Genomic DNA, 21,560 nt, shown 5'->3' with positions numbered 1-21,560 from the left:
AATTACAATAATATTGAAATATGTGTTATTTATAACAAGACTGGTGCGAAAGTGAACAATAAAAATATTAAATTAGAGACAATCGAAGTTCAGCGTCAGCGTCTATTCACTTGTTCAATCTGCAACTCGGCTCTTTCACACCGATGGGGCCCCGGTAACGCCCGTCGAGCACTTTTTGTTAAAGGAAAAGGGTATGGGTTCGCGTCATCGACATGCTCATGACTGGCACACGCGATGAATAAATAATTAAAAAAATAAAATTTATAGTTAGCCACTTTTTGTATGGGTGAAATCTCATGAGTTTGTTTCACCGAAATGCTTATATATAGCAGTATATATAGTTTCAGTGACAGAAGCGTTGATAGTAATCTATTAGTTTTTTCTGAAATACTTGCTGATCCTATGGATAATAATTGTCAAGTTTACGTTGTTTATACCGATTTTTCTAAGGCTTTTGACAAGATTAGTCATGACACATTTTTAGAGAAGCTTTAGAAACTCGGTATACATGGTGACCTACTACGTTGGATTGAGTCGTATATCACGAATAGAAGTCAAGCTGTTGTTACAGGTGGTTTCTGCTCTGAATTTAAACTTGTCAGCTCTGGCGTTCCACAAGGCTCTCATTTAGGCCCTTTGCTATTTATATTATATCTCTATCACATGACCGACTCTAATGCTTTTTATTATTAAGATTTATCGAATAATTTGTAGTGTTACCGATTGTGAAACCCTGCAAAAAGATCTCTCTATCCTTGAATCTTATTGGAAGCTCAATAACCTTCATCTAATTCGTGACAAGTACCTTATTATCAGTTTTAATAGAAAACGTAATCCAGTAATTTTTCCATTTCGACTTTGTAATGTAGGACTTAAACGTGTAACTGAAGTTTGTGATCTTGGAGTCATTTTAGATTCTAAGCTTCCACTTAAACGTGTAACTGAAGCTTGTGATCTTGGAGTCATTTTAGATTGTATCATCACATATCATTGTATCATATTACGCGTTAGTTAACCATTTAAAAACGCTTTGGCCTATAAAATTTTATACAACTGTTTTGTACGTAGCTGTCTGGAGTTTGCATGCTCAGTTTGAAAACCTTTCTATCAAGTCCACATTGACCGCTTAGCAAGAGTTCAAAAGAAATTCATCAAATCTTTAGACTTTAGAACTGGACAAACTTACGTTGATTCTGATACTTCTTTAGAATGTCATAATATGGAAACTCTTTCAAACCGACGGAATAAAATTGACATCACTATTTTATATAAACTCATTAGTAACTTGGTCGATGCCCCTTTATCATTACATAAAATAATTTTTAGAATTCCTCGTAGTCGTGAACAAATTTGTTGTAAAAAACCCTTGTTCTCTACTTTTAAACGTAGAACTTGTAATGCCAATAACTGTTTTTTTAATCTTGCTACTAAACTGTATAAAGATTAATTTTCTAGTAAGATTTATTTAGTTCCTCTTTGTTTAAATTCAAATTAAATTTTAAACTTTTTGTGTTATTTCAATAAGATCAACATCATTGCATTTACACTTTAATATATTATGTTTAAGTTTATTTTTCGTGCAAAATCACTTATTAAGTATAAATAATTCATTTTATTTATGTAACTGCGTCTTTAATACAAATAAATTATAGTTCATATAGGAAACTACAGGTTTATGTGTACAATTAGCCTGTCATGTTATTTTTTTATAAAAAACTGTTTGTTTCCTACTGAATAAAAAATTATATCTGTAGCTATACAGCTGACGTATTGTGACCTGTGTATAATATCTTATAAGTGAAATAGAATGGGTTTAGTGTTAGTTCACAGTGTATATACTGTGAATTGTTGAAATACTGTTTTGTTTGATTAAAATATTATTGAAAATTATTTTTAGAAATAAATGAAATTAATAGTTTATTTGTTTTTTAACAATATGAAATTTCAAATTTTTATACTAAAAGTTCTAAGTTTTCACATCTATCGGCAGTCTCTACAACTACCAATTTCATTTTCTAATATTACTTCTTTATTAAGAAGGCACGTTGTACTTAACGGCACGCTTATAATTTTATCGTAGTGTAAATGAAAACAAATTTTCAAATGGGTTATTTTATACGCTAGCGAAAAAGCGGTTGGGCTGATGATCGTACATTATTGATTGTAATGTAAATAAATATTTTAATGTTAAAATATAAATATAGCCTATATTAGACAAAATTTAAAAAAAAAATTTTTCACCATCTTTAACTATATCATTTCACCTTACATATACAAGATTCTGTTGACCCAAGGCAAGAAAGACTTCACCTGATAAATTGTTTGGAAATTGTATTATATTATATTGATATTATTTTATTTTATTTATGGAATAGAAGGACAAACGAGCGTACGGGTCACCTGGTGTTAAGTGATCACCGCCGCCCACATACTCTTGCAACACCAGAGATTACTATTACTTCCTTAATAGAATTTGTTATAAAAATATATCAAATGAAGACTAAGAAACAACCTTGTATTAATTTTTAAAACAATATTTTTTTATAATAATAATATATGGACTTTAAATTATAACGTTGAAAATTTTTTCTCCATGATTCTTTTAGCACATCAGTTATTTTTTAAATTATTTCAGTTGGTGTACAATTTGTTGGATCTCTGTATACTGGAGCTGTTCCCAGAGCTGCAGACCATAGATAGTAGAGAAAGGAATAGTTGAGATTGTGTCATAATATTATTTATAGATTATATATAATTTATTATTTTAAAATTCGTTTATAATGTGTGCATCTTTATTATTACAACTATACAATAATGTAAATAAAAGATATTTTTCTATTAGTATTATTTTGAAATCTCTAGATGTGATTGAGGTTTCGATGATGTTGTATAGTGACGCCAAATAAATTATTTTCTTATTCTCTTTGTTTTATTAGTTTTACTTGACTTTATTTATAGTTTATACCATCTGAATCCAGCTTGTTTCACTCGAGATTTCGAGACCCAGTATTCCGATACTAAGGTAAGTAAGTTCCTCTACTACTATGCTACCCTCTACTTTTCTCGACGCTATACCTAGTACACCGAGTTCTTTGTTGACCTCTTACAACTTTCTCTTCTAATACTTCTGCTGGATTAATTAATTGTGTAGATTGTGTTACAGTGCTTGCGGCGGCTTCATATGCTGGGTCGTCTCCTTCCCTCAAATATGTGCGAAGAAGAACTGCTTGGGGTGTCGACCCTTTCTAGTTAGTGAATCTTTGTATTTCTTGGATGTGATTACTAATTATGACAGTAATCACGAACATAATAACTTTTATTACTTAACGCTCCATAGGAAAAAAAATGTTAGACAACTATTAAATTGACCGAGGATCGCTCGGGCAGTAAAACTCTGCTAGTATTTGTTGGAAATATTCACGGTTTAGAATTACTCGTACCACTGAACCTGACCGGGACTTTTTTTCATTATCAACAGCCATGGTGCCATATTTTTAGCATGAAGGTAATGTTTATTAGATGTTCGTCTACTGCATTTTGCTTCTAGCAAAATATACCTACTCATCGAAAAGGGTGACAATTCTTAGAAAATCAAATAGTGATTAAAGTAGCAAGTTTATAGTTGTCTTTGGTTTTCTTTCAAATTAATGCTCATTCAAGTTAATACATCATTGCATCCGATGGAACCACTGAGTAAAGCACTTGCCCGCTCGTCCTTAATCCTATTCGACGACCTTTTGTAACGCCGCCACAGCTGCGTCGGCGTCCAAAAAAAGATTTCCTTGAAGTTTTTCTTTTAATTTAAATGAACTAATAAAAATCGCAAGGTGTGATGTCGAAGCTATGCGGCGGGAGACCCAATAATTCCACGTGTGATTTGTGAGGTCGTTTGTCCCGAACTTTTTCTTAATTAACTTAAAAATGTTTGTGTGGTAAAGGTTACGATAACATAAATGATTTTCTCAATGATAAAACAAATTGGGAATGAAGCGACCATTCGGCTCATAAGATTTGATTGTTGTTTTTTTGCATTGAATAGACTCCCAAAACTACTGAACCGATTTGAAAAAATATTTTACTGTTGGGAAGCTACACTATCTGCGAGAGCATCATATGTTTTCCTAGGTGTTCTTCTATTTTAAAGTTTTTACTTAAATGTCGCTACTACGTGCTCAGATCTGTATATTCGCGGTCGAAGTCGCAGTCATAAATAATAAATTTTATTACATTCCATTATAATGATATTTTTATGAAAAAAAAAGTCCGCCGAGTTTCTTGCCACCGTATTAGGTACTAGGTACGTATTAGGTACACCCAGTCGCACAGAACATCCGAGAGCTTAAAATTAGTATTACGATTTACGGCCATCAAAACCTCTGCATTAATTGCAGCAGTTATTTCAGCCAGTGGGGGCCACACTCGATACTGACTCGTTACCTTATTTTTTTTGTCAAAAATGAGTAATTTCCTAAAAATCCAAATAAAACAATTTAAGATCGACACCTAACAAATGAGTGTTTTAAATGAGTGAATAATTTTTATTATATTTTGTTGCATCAAATTCCTTTTACAACTGATAGTAATAGACGTACTCGAATAAATCAAAGGTGCCCTTTTTTGCATGGGATTTTATTTTATCCAAGAGTTTTAAACAATTTTGTAAACGTTTTTATTCAATGCTTGTAAGATACCCACAGCTACCTACACTATAGACGCTATAAAGGTAGGACAGAAAGGTAGTAACATACTGGAGGAATTAAGAAAAATAGTAAGCTGATTTTGTCAAATTGACATTCGCACTGTGTCTCTTTTATTATTTGACTATCAAGTGTAAAGTTTCGACTGGTCAATGGTGATTGGTGCACTGACATGTATGGTGACTGAATTTCAGCGTGGAGACAAGTAAGTGTCAACTGTCAATTTGATTCATTCATATTTCGTGATTGTTGAAGTTAGTAAAAACCGGAGTTACTCGTAATATATTGTAAACTATAATTTTTAGCGAGATTGAATATCAGCAAGACTGTAAATAGTAAGTAAGAAATAATACGAATATTAATATATCATTAATAAAAGGTATGCACCCAGTTAAAATTACAATAATATATTATGTATAAGTAAATAATATAATACAATTAAATTTATAAATAATTAATAAAAATTAAAAACTAATGCTTCGAAATTCGTGCATAATTAACATTTTTCAACAACAGCATTCAATTTGTACAAAATTATAATGTACTAATAGATAAAATCGTAACTTAAAACGTTATTGTTGAGGTCTTGTTATCTATTTTATTATTTATAGTTCAAAGATCATAATTATCGGAAGGTTTGTTGATACTGTTATTTCTCTTAGCAATGTTATCATTTTACCAGTGACTTAGTAGATCTGTGTCTGGTAGTTTTAAGTTCTGTCTATTTTGTGCAAGATAAAGCTTGATAGTAAGTTGAACTATTATTAATTTTGTCGCAGTAATTATAAAAATAATAAAATTACAATGTTTAGTTAATCATTACCTAGTATAGATTTCTCATAGCTTAATACTTTAACCATATAAATTATAGTTAAAGATTAACCATTAAAGATGGTGACTAGTTCCTTTTTTTTTTGCTTTTTAAGTCTCAGGGACCTACTGGGACCCATAACCAATCAGTTATAATCATCTTTTGTAGTTGGCAATTGTATAAAAATTTTTTAGACTAGGCTGTATTTATTCATGCTTATTTGTGACCTTCTACATAGGGTGACTGAAATGATATTGTGACTTTATTATGCTTAGGATGTATTATGTAATCATCTCAGTTTTTTCTTAATTACCAGAAAAAAAAACTGAACAAATTTTAACAAAACTCAACTCCCATACAAATTGATATAGTATCAGTTATCACCCATTACAATACAGCTCAACACAGGATATTGTATAAAACCCAAATTCTGAGCTGTATACTATATTTTTGCACACTTCTGCTTTATGAAATCTTTTTCTTCACACAGTCTGATTTTGTGACACTGCTTATAGTGGAACTTAGTTTAATGTTTATCTCAATATAAGCACTTTAAATTGTTTCTGTATCCCAAAATTGATCTTTCAGATAAAATGACTTTACAAAGAGGACTATATAAGTTAACCCAGCACTATATATCACAAAGGTGTATTTTAAGAGCAAGTCAAAAACTGTCTTATTGTGAATTACGACATAAATACAGCTCTGATGCAGGGAGGAAGTTTACAGACAGACATGAATGGGTGATTGTCAATGATAATATAGGGACAGTCGGTATTAGTAAATATGCACAAGAATCTCTTGGGGATGTTGTATTTGCTCAGCTCCCAGAGGTAGGAATGAAAGTGAATGCTGGGGATGAATGTGGAGCCTTAGAAAGTGTTAAAGCTGCAAGTGAACTTTATTCACCAGTCAGTGGAGAAGTCACTGAAAAGAATTCTCAAGTTGAAAATAAACCTAGTCTCATTAATTCAGCGTGTTATGAAGATGGTTGGCTCTTCAAACTTAAGCTTACAAAACTGGAACAATTAAATGATTTAATGTCTGAAGAACAATATGAAACATTCCTAAAGACAGACATAGAAAAGGATCACTGAAAATTGATGTTAACAATATATATTTATTATACCAAAGTTGTTAGTCTATAAAATAAATGTTGTTTACTTAATATTGTTTAACTCAAACTCAAGTCATTTACTCATGTAGGTCGTTAGTTGCTAATATAAGCATGTCAAGGTTTACATTTTCCATTTTTCATCACTGAAGGAAGGGATTTAATGAGAAAGTGGTAATAAAGTCATTGCCACTGTTTAAAATTAATATTTACAGCTTCAGCTTATTAGGTAAACATATTGCATCAATGACAGATTAATCCAGCTACCACAAGTGTCTTATGTTAAACATGTCAAGCTATTTCGTCACAAAAATTATATTACATCAGTCACCATATTAATAATCGTTTCTGGGCAAGGAGATATTCTGACATTATAAATGGCTATAAAAAAATGAATGAAAAGAAGATTAAATTTCCTTACATACAAACAATTTCAAGGAGTTTGAAAAAAAAAATGTGATGACATATTTTTACGATTCTCAATTATTTTATTATATAAGGTGGTTCTTTTGCTTTTTTAAATGCACATAACTTTTAAACACAGAAAACTTACTACAAAAGGATTAAAAACAATAAATATAAAGGAACTGCGCTCGATCTTCTGACTTCATATCTCAACAATAGAATTCAGAAGGTCAATGTGAATGGCATCTTGAGATGAATGAGATATCGTGGGATTCCTCTCAGTATGTGAGTACCACAAGGGTCTATTCTTTGACCGTTCCTCTTATTTATATAAATGATCTTCCTAATCTTATAGAGAAAAAACATAAGGTAGTTATTGTTTGCGGAAAACACTTCACTGATTTTCAAAGTGAAAAAAAACCAAGCTATGTATGATGAAGTGAAGGATATTCTGACATTGTGTAATGGTCTAGCGGTAATAACCTATTGTTAAATAGCAAGAAAACTAAATATATTAAATTGACCGTACCAAATGTCAAAAATTCTTGGCATTACTCTAGATTCCAAATTACAATGGGGCCCCCATATTGAAGGATTGGCAAACAGACTTAGTTCTGCAGCCTATGTGGTTAAAAACAGTTAACTGACATAGATATTACATAGTTATTTTCATAGTATTATGTCCTATGGTATATTGCTATCGTGCAACACTATCGACATTAATACAATATTTGTGCTGCAGAAGAAGGCTATTCCCGCTATTTATAACCTAGGTCCTAAAGAATCATTGAGACCAAAATTTAAAGAAATTACCATTTTGAATGTTGCTTCTCAATATATTCTTGATAATGTAATGTATGTTCATAGGCACAAGTGAATTTGCTAGAAACTGTCATAACCATAATGTTAACACCAGGAACAGACATACTTATATTGCCTCTTACTCGGCTAAGTCGAGTTGAGACACAAGACTTACTGTATTGTGGGGCAATGTATATGCTTTTACAGCAATATCCCAGAAAATGTTCAAAACAAAGTATAACGTTATTCAATAGAAATAAAAAAAAAACATTTGTGAGATAAAGGTTACTATAACATAAATGACTTTCTTAATGATACCACAGATTGGGAATGGAGCGACCGCCCTCAAGCTATTAAATAATAAGTTTAATTGTACAAAATTACATTGTAAACATATTTTTTCGATGAAAAAAAGCTCGCCGAGTTTGTTGCGCCCATTCTTCCCAGGTCTGAGGCATTCGTTTTTGAATGGGTGGTGGTTTTTTGACTTTCAATAGGTGATGTCACATCCTATTTTGAATAAAAATATTTGAATTTAAATTGAATTTGATAAGAACAAAATATTGCTGCGTTTAGGACTTGTAATAAATGGTATCTGTTACATCACAATTTCCAAATTCAATAAAAATAGTGATTAAATTGTATTTCGATCAAATGTTTAATTGCGACAATATTTTTTATATACTTTTCATACAAAAATGTTACGATAAAGAGTCTCGAAACTTTTATCACTTGTTTTCGTGAGTTCGCTGTATCAATTTTCGCGCGTAAGTACTTAGATCAAATACAAACTTCGTGTAGTAAGTAAGTACTAGGTAGTAAACACAGAACACTTTTACTCTAACGACTGGTAGTAAATGTGACATATGAAGTTTCATAGATCAGTGCCTAAAAACTTAGATTAATAAAATAGTGTCAAATGTCAATATTCTAAGTCTCAGAGCAATTATCAAGCTTATAGAAATAATAAGTTGACCTGTACAGCACTGGCTAGACTTTTCTAACCTACGCGAAAAACAATGCATTAAAAAGAGACAGCCATATCTCATCTTGTTTGTCTTGAAATGTAAAACAATAACTTGAAGCCATTTTATTTCATGTTAATCATTGCCCGTGTGATTTAAATACTGTTTTAAAACCAACCTTTTCTTGTAGTGGGGTTCGTGAATATATTTCAAATACGTAATCTGTGTAAAAAAAAAATATGTCCCTTAAATCATCTGTGGAAGTTATTTTGGGAGATTGCGAAACTGTCAATGTCATTTCTATAATCTAAATTCTATATTCTATAATGACTTCATTCACCTAGATTTTAAATAGTATAAAATTTATTTATTTTTATTGATAATTTATAAATTTACCTTTATTTATATGATACGATATATAGAGTTTTAGTTTAATTGCAGCAACAAAAGCCTTATTAGTAGAACTTGCAGGATTTTGAAACCATGGAAGATATTTTTCAGTGGTGCAGGGAAGGAAATGCCTTGCTAGTTCGAGTTTGGCTAGATGATACAGAACATGACATGAATCAGGGGTATGTTTATGTTAATGCTATAGTTCACGTCTTTAAAATTACTTGAAAATACTTTCACGTATTGTATAAGGTAAAAAGAGATACAGGTGTTACCCCACCTACACTTGTTAATAACAAGTTGTTATTTACTTCACAGATCTTTAAATAAATAGAAAAGTATTTTATTTTGGAATATTAAACACTTGTGTCTAGGGAATACACAAAATTACAATTTATAAATCATTTTATTAAGTTATTATAATTATAGATTGGTTCTCATTTTCCTTATGAGTTATGTGATAGGTACTATAGTATATATGACCATCAGATGCACAGAATTAAAATAATTGAGGAAAATTAAACAAACTTAGGAGTATATGAAAGTGTCAATATAGAACTGAAATGTCACATAAAGGAGATATGGAAACAGGAAATTGGAATGAAGGAAACAAGAATTGGATGTAACATTGTAAAAGAAGCAATATTAGTTCACTCATACAAAACACTAGATTCAATCATTAATATCACAATACCAACAACCTTGATGTATGTTTGTAAAGTTGGAGAAATTTAAGTAGCAACATTTGTTGAAAAGCTAAAAGTCAGGGCCAGGTGAAGTATGTTGCAAACAGAGCTATCAGAGTTGGAATTCCAGTATTAATTCTTCACATCTCAGAATTTATCTGTTCAGCAGGACACACATTATAAAACAAATTAAAACCCCCTAGACATGAAGACTTATTTAGACCTATTTACCTTTGGCCTAGTCATAATAAATATTCTGTTGATGACAAAATCTTCACACAATAAATCACATGATGCCAATAATGCTAGATAATGGGTACCAAAACAGCACCTATTTCTGCCATGAAGCAGTAATGTGTAAGCATTACTCTGTTTTGGTCTGTAGGGTGCCATAGCTAGTAAAATTATAGGGCAAATGAGACATAACATCTTGTGTCCCAAGGTGACAAATGCAGTTGTAGTGCTGCTCAGAATTTTTGGGCCTTTCAAGAATCCTGAGTGACACTACATTGCAATGGGCAGGGTGTATCAATTACCATCAGCTGAGCGTCCTGCTCACCTCGTCCCTTATTGTCATAAAAAAAATCTTTTGAACAAGTAGGTTTATGTGCAGATTTACAGCTATAAGACATATGTATTTGCATAATGCAAATTACAGCATGCAAAATAGACCCAAGGCGTCTAATTGTGGACACAGGAGCCCCCATATCATACAATAGGAAAAAACAAACTTAACTATGTTGTTGAATATAACTTTAGTGAGGCATTTAGGAAAGTCTTCTCGAATAAGAAGGTTCAATTCTGCAAAAGTTAATAATTTTTTACAGTGATGACCATGGCTTCAGTCCTCTCCATTGGGCTTGTAAAGAAGGCCATCTAAAGATAGTGGAAATGTTGATACGGCGTGGTGCTAGGATCAATGTGACCAACATGGGTGATGACACTCCGTTACATTTAGCGGCAGCACATGGGCATAGACCCATCGTGCAGTTGGTATGTTAATTATATTATATTAATTAACTATGGCTTGCCGCTTGATCAATAGAGTGATAAGTATGATTATAGTAGTATAGCTACTATCGAAATTGCAATGGGTGCCCCTATGGGTGGTGTTAGTTCTGCAGCATACACAGCTAAAAAAATTAGACAATTAACTGACATAGATACTGTGCGTCTAGTTTACTTTAGCTATTACCATGATATTTTGTCCTCCAGTACCGATATTAATACAATATTGGTGCTGCAGAGTGTTGTGTGCGCGAAAAACTCTATTCGCACTATCTATAACCTAGGTCCTAAAGAATCATTGAGACCAAAATTTAAAGAAATTACCATTTTGACTGTTGCTTCTCAATATATTGTTGATAATGTAATGTATGTACAAGGCACATGAGTGAATTTGCTAGAAATTGTCATAACCATAATGTTAACACCAGGAGGAGACAAACTTATAATGTCTAGAGTAAGAGTACCTAAAGCGCAACGTTACACATGACAAATCGTCGACGTAGTTAGGCGGTGGTTGTCAACCGCTTATCGTGACGTGCGTTGTTTTTTTTTTCTTTGTTTATTTGATCGGAGTAAAAGTCCTCTCAAACAAACATAAAAAGTTTTAAACATAAACATTTCATTTAGTAATTCAATCGGTAATTCTTACTTCTATCATGGTGCTGGTTTTGCTGGCTATGTTAGACTGGTCCCCGACCTTATAGCTTCAAAAATAGCTCAGTAACTTGAAAATGGCGACTGCTGTCTTATTCGCACATGCCTGACACTTAATGCGTTTTAGTGAATGTTTTCCCACTTTGCAACTAAGTGTAGTCTCAATTTTCGTATTTTCTTCTCCTTTTTCGAAAGACATAATTGAAGGCAGAGAACATATTCTAGAAAATCCTTTCTCAGTTGGCTTTGTTTATGTATTGCTTCCTAAATTATAAAACCATTTGTAATAGAGTGAAAACAATGTCTATAAACAAAAATTCTTCAAAATCTTTGGGTGTTAAATTATATAGAGTTACACATTTATAACTAATATTGGTACTTATGTAGTATTTAATTCGTATTGTTTCAGTTGTTACAAAACAGAGTGGATGTAAACTTCACAAATGAGCATGGCAACTCACCGTTACACTATGCTTGCTTTTGGGGCTATAGTGCCATTGCCGAGGATCTGGTCATTGCTGGAGCTCTGGTGTCTTTGGCTAATAAAGATGGAGATACTGCTCTAGATAAGACTAAGGGACAGCTTGTTCAAAGGTAATCAAAAAGTTTACCATATTTTCTTATTCATTTCTGGGCGAGGTTATACAACTTATGTGTATCATACAAAAGTTTTTATAATATTATATGTATTGTTATCAAAAATGTATGAATATATCTTGCAAGGTAATCAAAATAGAGGATATTGATCTAACCTCTTGGCTTCACAGACTATCCGGCCATAACCTCTGTTGAAAATAAAAATGTGTTTATTATTTTATGATGTTATAAATGAAAAAATTCTATTTCAAATGACTACCTTGGCTTTAATATAGGTCTTTAATCTGTCTGACCACAGATAATCCATAAATTTACAAACTGTATCCATTGGAAATTTAGTCCCTGGTTGTTTTAGAGATATGTTAATCGTTTTGATCTTGGTGTGTTGTTAGAGGTAACTATTGTTTGTATTGTTCAATATGTCAGCTGTGGTAAAATTTTAAACAAGTTTTATTTAAGCTAAGATTTTAGAGAACTATTTTTGAATTGAGCAATGAATTAACTGTACACCGGTCAACATTAAATCTATCTATATCTATGAAGAATTTTAGCTGCATAAATAGTAATTATTCATTATATTTTATATGTGTGACATCAAAGCAGTGAAACTGACTAATTTATTAATTCTATTATTTCCAGATTGCATGAATTGGCGACAAACCAGGGGCAAGATCTGAAGAAGATTCAGTTCAAAGACCAGTCTTGGCTTGGTCTGAAAACCCGAAGTCGCGATGCGACCCTATCTCGTCACAAGGGCATCAATATCAACGAATTGGCACTTCATACTCGGATTGCTGTTACCCCATCAGGTGAGTCTTCTTAGAATTTCATGTACCTATCAAATTGACTGATTTTATTGATATGATAAATCCTTCTGTTTTAACAGATTCTAAGAGAAAAACGGAGATGGCATGAATTAATGATTAAAAGTTCTTTATTTAGTTAATTGTGTATTTGTAAATTCTACTTTATTATATTATTTGGATTGGGCTTTTCTAAATGTAGTTACGGATTATATCATTTTTATGTTGGTAGCACTCAACCTCAAGAAGCTCAAAATGACAATGGCTAAATATTTAAATAGGTACACCAGGTTTTTGTGTTATAATAATATAATATTATTAGGCATACGTTTATATTTTATAGTATCTGTGTATATAAAAAGCCGGTTATATATGCCTGCCTACTAAATACTATATATAACACAGGGGTATGCATTTGTTTTCTAGCAAGGTAAGCACTGTAGATCTAACTAGTCGTAGTTGCGCTTTAGTCTGACAGTACTAAGGTTCGAGATCTACATACTGAAGTTGTTTGTGTTTCGCATATAGTTTCCGTACCTTATGGTCAATCTAATATTTTAGTTTGTGTCATTCGAGGTACAAGTACTTACCTGCCTAGTAATATAATGATTAGTATTTAGATATTGCACAGCTCATAACGCAAAGTGTTTAACGTTGTGCTCTCGACATGTCAATTTTGTGATTTTAAAATGCCACTATCATAACCATAACGCACTTACACGATACTATGAGTATATCAATAAAACACTTTAATTAATGCTTTTTATACTGACTAAAAAACAATTTAAATTGCTCCTTTTGTATTTACGAACCTTTTCCTATTTTATCTCAATAAAACAAAAAGCCGTGTTTTTTGAATAAAGAATGTTTTTATTAAAATTCTATAAAAACTATTAGTACCGCCATCTTGCGGTAAAGACCCATACTGCAATCACTTGTAATATGCTCAAATATTATATTTTGTTGTAAGGTGAGACTTGGCGTGGTCGCTGGCAGAAGAACGACATCGTTGCAAAGATAATAGCGGTGCGCGAATGTACGCCGCGAGTGCAGCGTGACTTCAATGAGGAGTTCCCCAAGCTGAGGATATTCTCTCACCCCAACATACTGCCAGTGGTAAGTATTCTGTACTACTAGCCTTTTCCTTGTTATGTTTCTGGAAATCCATTGCTTGAGTTAAATGTGGGTATCTCTATAAAAAAAAACTCCCCCGGACTTTGTTTACGCGTGCTCGGTGCATATGTACTATGACGTCAATGAAACATCAATCCATGGTAAAGTAATATACTCGATATTCTGATCGATTTAAATTTTAAATAAAAAATCGGCTGCATTGTTCTGTAAAATTGCCAAGGTTTCCAAGAATTCGACAACGCTTAGAATTGTGGGTAATCTGAAAGCTCCCTGCGGATTGTGACGATATTTGATTTTTTTATCAAAAACCCACTTGCATTGCTATATCTCGGAAGTAGCGTATATAAAGTGTGACGGATTTTCACAAGTTACTGGTGTATAATAAAACTGCTTGCTTCGTGACAACAATTTTATTGGAGTTTACTCTTTAAGAATCGATTTTCATACAAGGCGCCCGGTATTAGAAAAATATGGAGAGTAAAACCTACTCATCAAATGGGTTAGTAACGTTTTTGGTGCGCATAATTTCTCGCGCACCTTTCACTTTTCAGTTGGCGTGACAGTCTAGACGCTCGGTAACTATATTAGTTGTGTTGCAGTGATATGGATAGCAAACTTCATTTTAGTTTTCTTGTATTTTGAAGCTTTATTATATTATTGAAATTGATTTATTATTATATGCTTTCATAAAGTTAAGTGAAAATTCTATAATTTATGGAAGAAAGTTGTGTTAATAATAGTACCGGAAAATCTGATAAGCATGTGGGTAGGTACTAAGACAATTTTAACCTAACCTATTATTTTATTTTTTAATATCTATATTTTTTTTAAATTAATACGCTTTTATTAGCTTCTGCTGTATGTCTGTTTGTAACCGACTCCATTGGAGTTGATTTTATTTAGTACCTGTTCAAAGACAATCGTTCTTGAGAAGTAAACTCCAGTCGTGCGTCGGAGCTGACACACACAACTTTTTATTCTTTTTCTCAATCTTGCTTATTACTTACTTATACTTCTTACTCAATAACTAACAATTGCACAGCTCCTGTCCAGTCCAATTGTCCAGTCTCCGACTAGACGCTCGATCAGAATGCCTCGACGTTTTCAAATTATTTATTATTTATTTATTTATTTACTGCACCAACAAAGTATATACTACTTCACGCATAAAAAATATATAGACAAAAATACAAGTGGAGTGCTACCTCAATTATAGGCGCAAATAACATTCTTATATAAAAAGCAAGTAAGTACATTAAAAAGTAAAAATTTCTATGTTTTAAAAATTATCAAAATTATAAAAAAATCACGATTATGACATAAATTAAATCACAATTAAAATTGAATTAAAATAAATTACAATACATCCATAATTAAATTATTAATTTTATAGTAATAATATAATCCTACTAATATTATAAATGTGAAAGTTTGTATGTCTGGATGTATGTTTGTACTTCTTTAACGCAAAATCTACTGAATGGATTTTGATGAAACTTTATAATAATATAATAATAATATAACACATAGGCTATAATTTATAAAACTATAGTGTGAATTATCCAAAATGAGAAAAAACGGTCAAACACAAAAAAATATTTATATGGCAAAACAACGTTTGCCGGGTCAGCTAGTAATGAAATAATTCTACAGTTTTTACTTATAACAGGTTAAAAAAAAGCAATTTACTAACAATAGAATAAATAAGATTAATTTCATTACATTAATTACATAATTCAAATTAATTCAGCAAACAAAAACAAATAATTATTAAAAATTTAATAATTGTATTTTAATAAATTCTTTATTTCGACCAACAAAGGATCATAATGTGTTAGTAACAAAGTAACTTAAAACCTAGTGTTAGTAAAAGATATCTTAAAATCTAAATCTTCCTAACTTAGGACAGGACCGACTTGTCAGCACATGTATCACACACCAGTGGTTCAGGTACTGACAATCAAACTTGTCAGAAAATGCGCTCAGTATACCACTGGGGCTAGCCCGGACCCTACGCAACAGGGACGTACACCGCTTACGCATAGTCGAGTAAAAACAATCTACGTGTGGCTCAGCAAACATCCCCGACGCGCTGCAGTATCTTGGCAGCCCCAATAACATTCTGAACGCATTATTATATTGAAGACGCAGGGTATTGTACTGCTTCTGCGCATAGTCAACCCACAAACTGCTCGTGTAAAATTTGGTGCAATAAGCTTTAAAGAGTGTAGTTTTTACTGGGACGGTGCAGCGAGCAAATCTGCGGATGATCATATTCGCCCTAAAAGACAACGCCCTGCGCTCCCTCTCGATATCTGCAAATTGATCCACTCTCTTCAGTGTTGTCCCATACAATTTGATTGTTGGAATAAGGGATGGGAGTGGTTTCCCCTTCCCCTGAAAGACCATGCACTCGCTTTTTTTACGTTATAAATCAGACCATGACTGTGGGCATAGTTTTCACATATCCCTATCAGTTTCCTGAAGCCACAGACAGACGCACTCAACAGCACCATGTCATCTGCGTAACTGATATTATTTAAACAGATTCCGTCAATATGACAACCGACACGTGTGCTGCTGTGCTCGTCTATCAGTCCATTGATGTAAAGGTTGAAGAGCTTAGGTGAGGTTACACCGCCCTGCCTCACCCCACACTCCAACCTATATGGTCTAGAAAAGCCTTCCGACCATCGCACGACATTGATCTGGTTCCGATACCAAAACGAGAAGGTTTTTATGAGCTTGTCAGGCATACCCGTGTCCCTTAATTTTTGCCACATGATATCATAATTAACCAGATCAAATGCCATGGACAAATTGAGAAAGCAAGCATTAACCGGCGTTTGTCGCTATGAATAATACCTGACAGTTAGTTTCAAACACAAAATGGCAGATTCCGTAGACAGGCCGGGTCTAAAACCAAACTGATTATCGTGGAAGTTGAGGTATCTGTCAAGTTGCGCACAAAGCAAACCGTCAAGTACTTTCGCAATAATAGTAGCAAGAGAAATCGGCCTGTAGTTGGATTTATCGCAAATATCCCCGGTTTTGTTTTTAACAATTGGTACCACCAGTTTTCATGAGTGCCGCAGGTAGGTATGAATGTCTAATACACAAGTTAAACAAATTTGCAAGCACCCTAGGAAGATGAGGACCCGCATATTTATGATGTTCAATGCTTAGTCCATCGTCCGTCCATCATTTATTTGCCCTCCTAAATACTTCTCAACTATTTTGTCAATACATGATAAAATCTGAAAGTTTGTTTGAAAGAGAGGAAGTGCATGAACAACACCCGACAGCTTCTATTGAAACTAATATAAATGTTGATGAAAGTGAGATAAGCATGTATGAAATAGTGAAAGCATTGAAAAGTATGAGATTAGGTAAAGCTGCAGGGTATGACAGGATTACCGTCGAGATGCTGAGGGCTGGTCAGGGCATAGTGGCTAGCCAGCTGTACCGCCTCTTCAATTTGTGCTGGTGAAATGGGCAAGTACCAGGAGACAGGTGCAAAGCTGTAATCGTGGCATTGTATAAGGGAAATGGGTCACGACAAGACTGCAGAAATTACCGCGGTAAAAGCCTTCTAAGCGTCGTCGGTAAATTGTATGCAAAAGTGTTGATTGAAAGAGTTGTGAATGAAACAGACGAAAAAGTATGGGATGCACAAGCGGGATTTAGAAAGGGAATGGGATGTACGGATCAGGTCTTTTTCTTGCGGTGCATAGCCGAAAAGTTTTTGGCTAAAAACAAAAAGGTCTATTGCGCGTTCGTGGATCTAGAAAAGGCCTATGATAGAGTGGTGAGGAATGAATTGTGGTCAGCATTGTCCGCGAGCGGTGTGAGCAGTGTCCTCATACGAGCATTGCAATCTCTATAGTGATTCTAGTGCTTGTGTAAGGATAAACGGGGCATACACTGAATGGTTTAATATCGAAAAAGGTGTTGTGTTAGACAGGGATGTGTAGCGTCACCGTGGCTGTTTAATCTGTTCATGAATAATTGCTTGACAGGTTTAAAAGAGAATGAATGAGTTACTCGTCAAATGTTTTCTCTATGCTGATGGCCAAGTATTACTTGCATCTTCAGCCGAGGAGTTGCAAGAGATGGTAACTGCTATGAATGGAGCTTTTGGTAGAAAGGGAATGAAGATGAATGTAAAGAAGACGAAAGTGATGGTGCTTGAAAGAGATGAGGTAGTGACAGACTGCAATATTGTGATTGGAGATGAAAAAATTGAACAGGTGAATGAGTTTGTGTATCTGGGTTCTAAATTTACAAGAGATGGAAAGTATGAGAGTGATATTGAAAGAAGAGTGAATGCAGGAAACATGGTGAATGGAGCTTTGCACTCCTTTATGAACAGTCAGAAGGTTTCTAATAAGGCTCGTTTGGCTGTGCATGAGGGGGTGTTGATTTCAACACTCATGTACGGAAGTGAAAGTTGGGTATGGCAGAAGAAACATGAAAGCAGAATTAATGCAGTTGAGATGAGAGCGTTGAGAAGTATGATAGGAGTTTAACTGAGTGACAGGATAAGAAATAGTGAGATAAGGAAACGTTGTGGTCTGAAAGAAGATATTGTGACAAAAATTGAGAAAGGTATGCTGAGATGCTTTGGATATGTCGAGAGAATGAATGAAGAACGATTGACAAAGAAAGTGTATAAGGCCAGTGTGAGTGAAAGTGTTGGAAGGGGTAGACCTAGGCGGACGTTTCAAGATCAAATCAGGGACGTCTTGAAAAAAGGCCAGGTCAAGACTACCCTAAACAGGAGAGCATGTATGAAAGGAATAATGAAAGTGGACGAAGAGAAAGAAGTATGTAAGGATCGTAGCAAGTGGAAAGAAGTGGTCTCTGCCTAGCCCTACAGGAAAGAGGCGTGATTTTATGTATGTATGTATGATAAAATCGTTATTGGCCTGTAATTTTTGACATCTGCGTGGCTACCTTTTTTGTAAATAGGCCTAACTGTACCAACTTTTAAACCATCCGGATATTGTGATCTCACAATACACTGATTTATAAGATGTGTGATTGCTGGTGTTATACTATTTTTAACAAATTTTAGGTCTTTAGCTCTTATACCATCAATCCATGGACTTTTATTGTCATTTAACTGTTTTATAAGGTGGTGAACAGCTTCATGATTACTTTTATTTAATCTCATACATCTGTCCGGTTGTATACGAATTTGTGTCAGGCAGGGGCGAGGAACAATAACTGGTTATTTTTTTTTACATTTTTATGAAATTCTTATTCAAATTTATTGGCTATATCTGTTTTTTCCATATGAAATGATTTTAATATTGTGTTATCTATAGATGTATTTGTTTTACCGCATAGGTCATTTATAATCTCCCATATTTTCCTTGAATTTTTATAATTTATTTTTACTTTATTTTGTATATAACGATTTTTTGCAAAACTTATATATTTATTTATTTTATTTCTATATACGTTATAAAATATCCTATTTTTCATATTGCTTTCATCTTTTTTCCATATCGAGTATAATTCATCCCTTTTTTGACACATTAATAAAAATTTTTTATCCGACCATTTACAATTTTTCCTTTTACTTTCATTATTTACAAGTGTTGTTTTCTTACAGCTATTATATACTATTATAGCTATTATATAATATACTTGAGAACTTATCTATAATGCATTCTAAAACATCAGTTGGGCTATCCTAGGCTAATGCTGCATTCCAATCAACCCTATTTAGTTGATCTTGAACCTTAATGTTATCTAGAGTAGTTACATAATTATTGCATGCAAAATTCTGTTTGCTAGCGATTGAGTTATCTTCTATCACAAAACCAGTTATGCAGTGATCGGCTGGCGCAATGTTGATAACAGCTTTATAAAGATTTCGGTTGCTCATTGTCCTAACAAAAATATGATCTATGCTAGACTTAGTTATCAAGTTGCCGTTTTTTTCAACTCTCGTATATTGGGAGATACCTTGCACAAATCCTGATTCAAATAATGTATTTAAGTAATTAGTGATAGTGGGATTTGAGTCCTTAAAATTTATGTTAATATCTCCTATTTATTACACAGTCCTTCTTTGCCGGGTATTTCCTTATAATACTACCTAATACAAGGAGTTCAACAACAACATTTGACACGATTTCCCAAGTTATTCATAATGGTAATGCAACACATCTTTGATAATCTCAATTGGTAGTGGAAAGGGATCAAAATCAATCGAAATCGACTTACTCACCTCAGATTCGCGGATGATATTGTTTTATTTTGCAAAAACAAGTAAGGGCTTAGAAAAATGTTAAATAGTTTGAACACAAAAAGCGAAGAAGTAGGTCTTAAAATGAATGAAACTAAAACCAAAGTATTGACAAACAGCCACACAAACATAATCAACTTGAACGGAAACCCGCTTGAATATGTCAAAAACTACATATACTTAGGTAAGCAATTATCATACGAAGACAAAAACGAAGAACAAGAGGTCGAAAGCCGTATTAACATGAGCTGGAAAAAATTCTGGTCCATGAAGGAAATCCTAAAAGGAGATTTTCCCCTCCACCTAAAGAAAACCGTCTTAGATAGCTGTGTTTTACCTACTCTCACATACGGATGCCAAACGTGGACGTATAATACAAAAATTAAAACTAAACTTGTCTCATGCCAGAAAGCAATGGAAAGGAGCGTACTATAAATAAAAAGAATACATAAAGTAAAAAGTGAAGGGATACGATGAAAAACAAAGGTTGTAGATGCCTTACATTACGCTCTGAAAAAGAAGTGGAAGTGGGCTGGACATATAGCAAGATGTAGAGACAATAGATGGACCTCAGAGGCAACTTTGTGGGAAGGGCTAATAGGAAAAAGGAGAATCGAACGTCCTAGGAAAAGGTGGATAGAAGACATTCAAGCGACAGCAGAATACTTATGAAAAAAAATAGCAATAGACAGAGAGGCATGGAACAAGCTGGAGGAGGCCTATACCCAAGAAGGGGTTCCAATCAATAATGATGAAGACAGTACATAACAACAGTCAATTATACAAATAAAAATTATATATATATTTTTTTTCTTATCTATGTAAATAATGGTAACAATAAGTAATATTTATTATAATAGATGTAATCATAGATATAATTGTAATATAACTGTAAGAATGTATATATAAAGTTTGATTTCGTTGAGATTTCACCAAAAATACATTTCGAATTCAAAGTAATTACTTTGTAGCATTTGAAGTCGCCGCCTTTCCCGTGCTTACGTAGGTGTTGGTTTGTCTCATAGTCCTTCGTTCGAACATTTTTTCACAGCGTTTAGGGATGTTAGCTTCTGTGATGACAATCATGTGAATAGTACTTTTACATGTAGGTACTTATAATATATTCTAACTGGGAAAAGTTCATTATCATGGGTCTAATATTTACGTGGGGTGTAATTATGTTATTTTTGGGTAATTCTCTGACGAAGTCATTCCAGTTGTTGTAATTACTTTTGG

General features: G+C 33.2%; 3 protein-coding genes across 7 annotated transcripts in view; all 3 read left to right on the top strand.

The window, feature by feature from the left end:
* The window catches only part of LOC126976580 (sorting nexin-14-like), a 36,216-nt gene extending 33,296 nt beyond the window's left edge, over positions 1-2,920 (top strand). Inside the window, exon 16 of the mRNA XM_050824973.1 lies at positions 2,636-2,920. Within this exon, the coding sequence (XP_050680930.1) occupies positions 2,636-2,719 (84 nt within the window). The 3' untranslated portion in view covers positions 2,720-2,920. The remainder of the gene's footprint in view (positions 1-2,635) is intronic.
* A 2,003-nt stretch (positions 2,921-4,923) lies between these two features.
* LOC126976644 (glycine cleavage system H protein, mitochondrial) lies at positions 4,924-6,676 on the top strand. Of its 3 annotated transcripts, none has more exons than XM_050825131.1 (2): positions 4,924-5,032; positions 6,097-6,676. In XM_050825131.1, the coding sequence occupies exon 2, from the start codon at positions 6,102-6,104 to the stop codon at positions 6,603-6,605; it is 504 nt and encodes a 167-aa protein (XP_050681088.1). In that variant the 5' UTR covers positions 4,924-5,032; positions 6,097-6,101; the 3' UTR covers positions 6,606-6,676. The 3 variants fall into 3 exon arrangements, with proteins under 3 accessions (XP_050681088.1, XP_050681086.1, XP_050681087.1); XM_050825129.1 differs by having other exon boundaries at positions 4,931-5,076; XM_050825130.1 differs by lacking the exon at positions 4,924-5,032 and adding an exon at positions 5,328-5,445.
* A 2,423-nt stretch (positions 6,677-9,099) lies between these two features.
* The window catches only part of LOC126976606 (integrin-linked protein kinase), a 30,167-nt gene continuing 17,706 nt past the window's right edge, over positions 9,100-21,560 (top strand). The window contains exons 1-5 of one of the 3 annotated variants that reach the window (XR_007731940.1): positions 9,100-9,365; positions 10,697-10,862; positions 11,941-12,125; positions 12,768-12,937; positions 13,902-14,047. Coding sequence is in view for 2 of the 3 variants with exons in the window: in XM_050825027.1 (XP_050680984.1) it covers positions 9,277-9,365; positions 10,697-10,862; positions 11,941-12,125; positions 12,768-12,937; positions 13,902-14,047 (756 nt within the window). In the remaining variant the exon portion in view is untranslated. The remainder of the gene's footprint in view (positions 9,366-10,696; positions 10,863-11,940; positions 12,126-12,767; positions 12,938-13,901; positions 14,048-21,560) is intronic. The other 2 variants (XM_050825027.1, XM_050825026.1) reach the window with 2 other exon arrangements.

The sequence above is a fragment of the Leptidea sinapis genome, chromosome 41 (assembly GCF_905404315.1).
Source record: "Leptidea sinapis chromosome 41, ilLepSina1.1, whole genome shotgun sequence".
Classification (NCBI taxonomy): Eukaryota; Metazoa; Arthropoda; class Insecta; order Lepidoptera; family Pieridae; genus Leptidea; species Leptidea sinapis.
The sequence above is the reverse complement of the archived record's forward strand: the minus strand, read 5'-3'. Positions and strand labels throughout refer to the sequence as shown.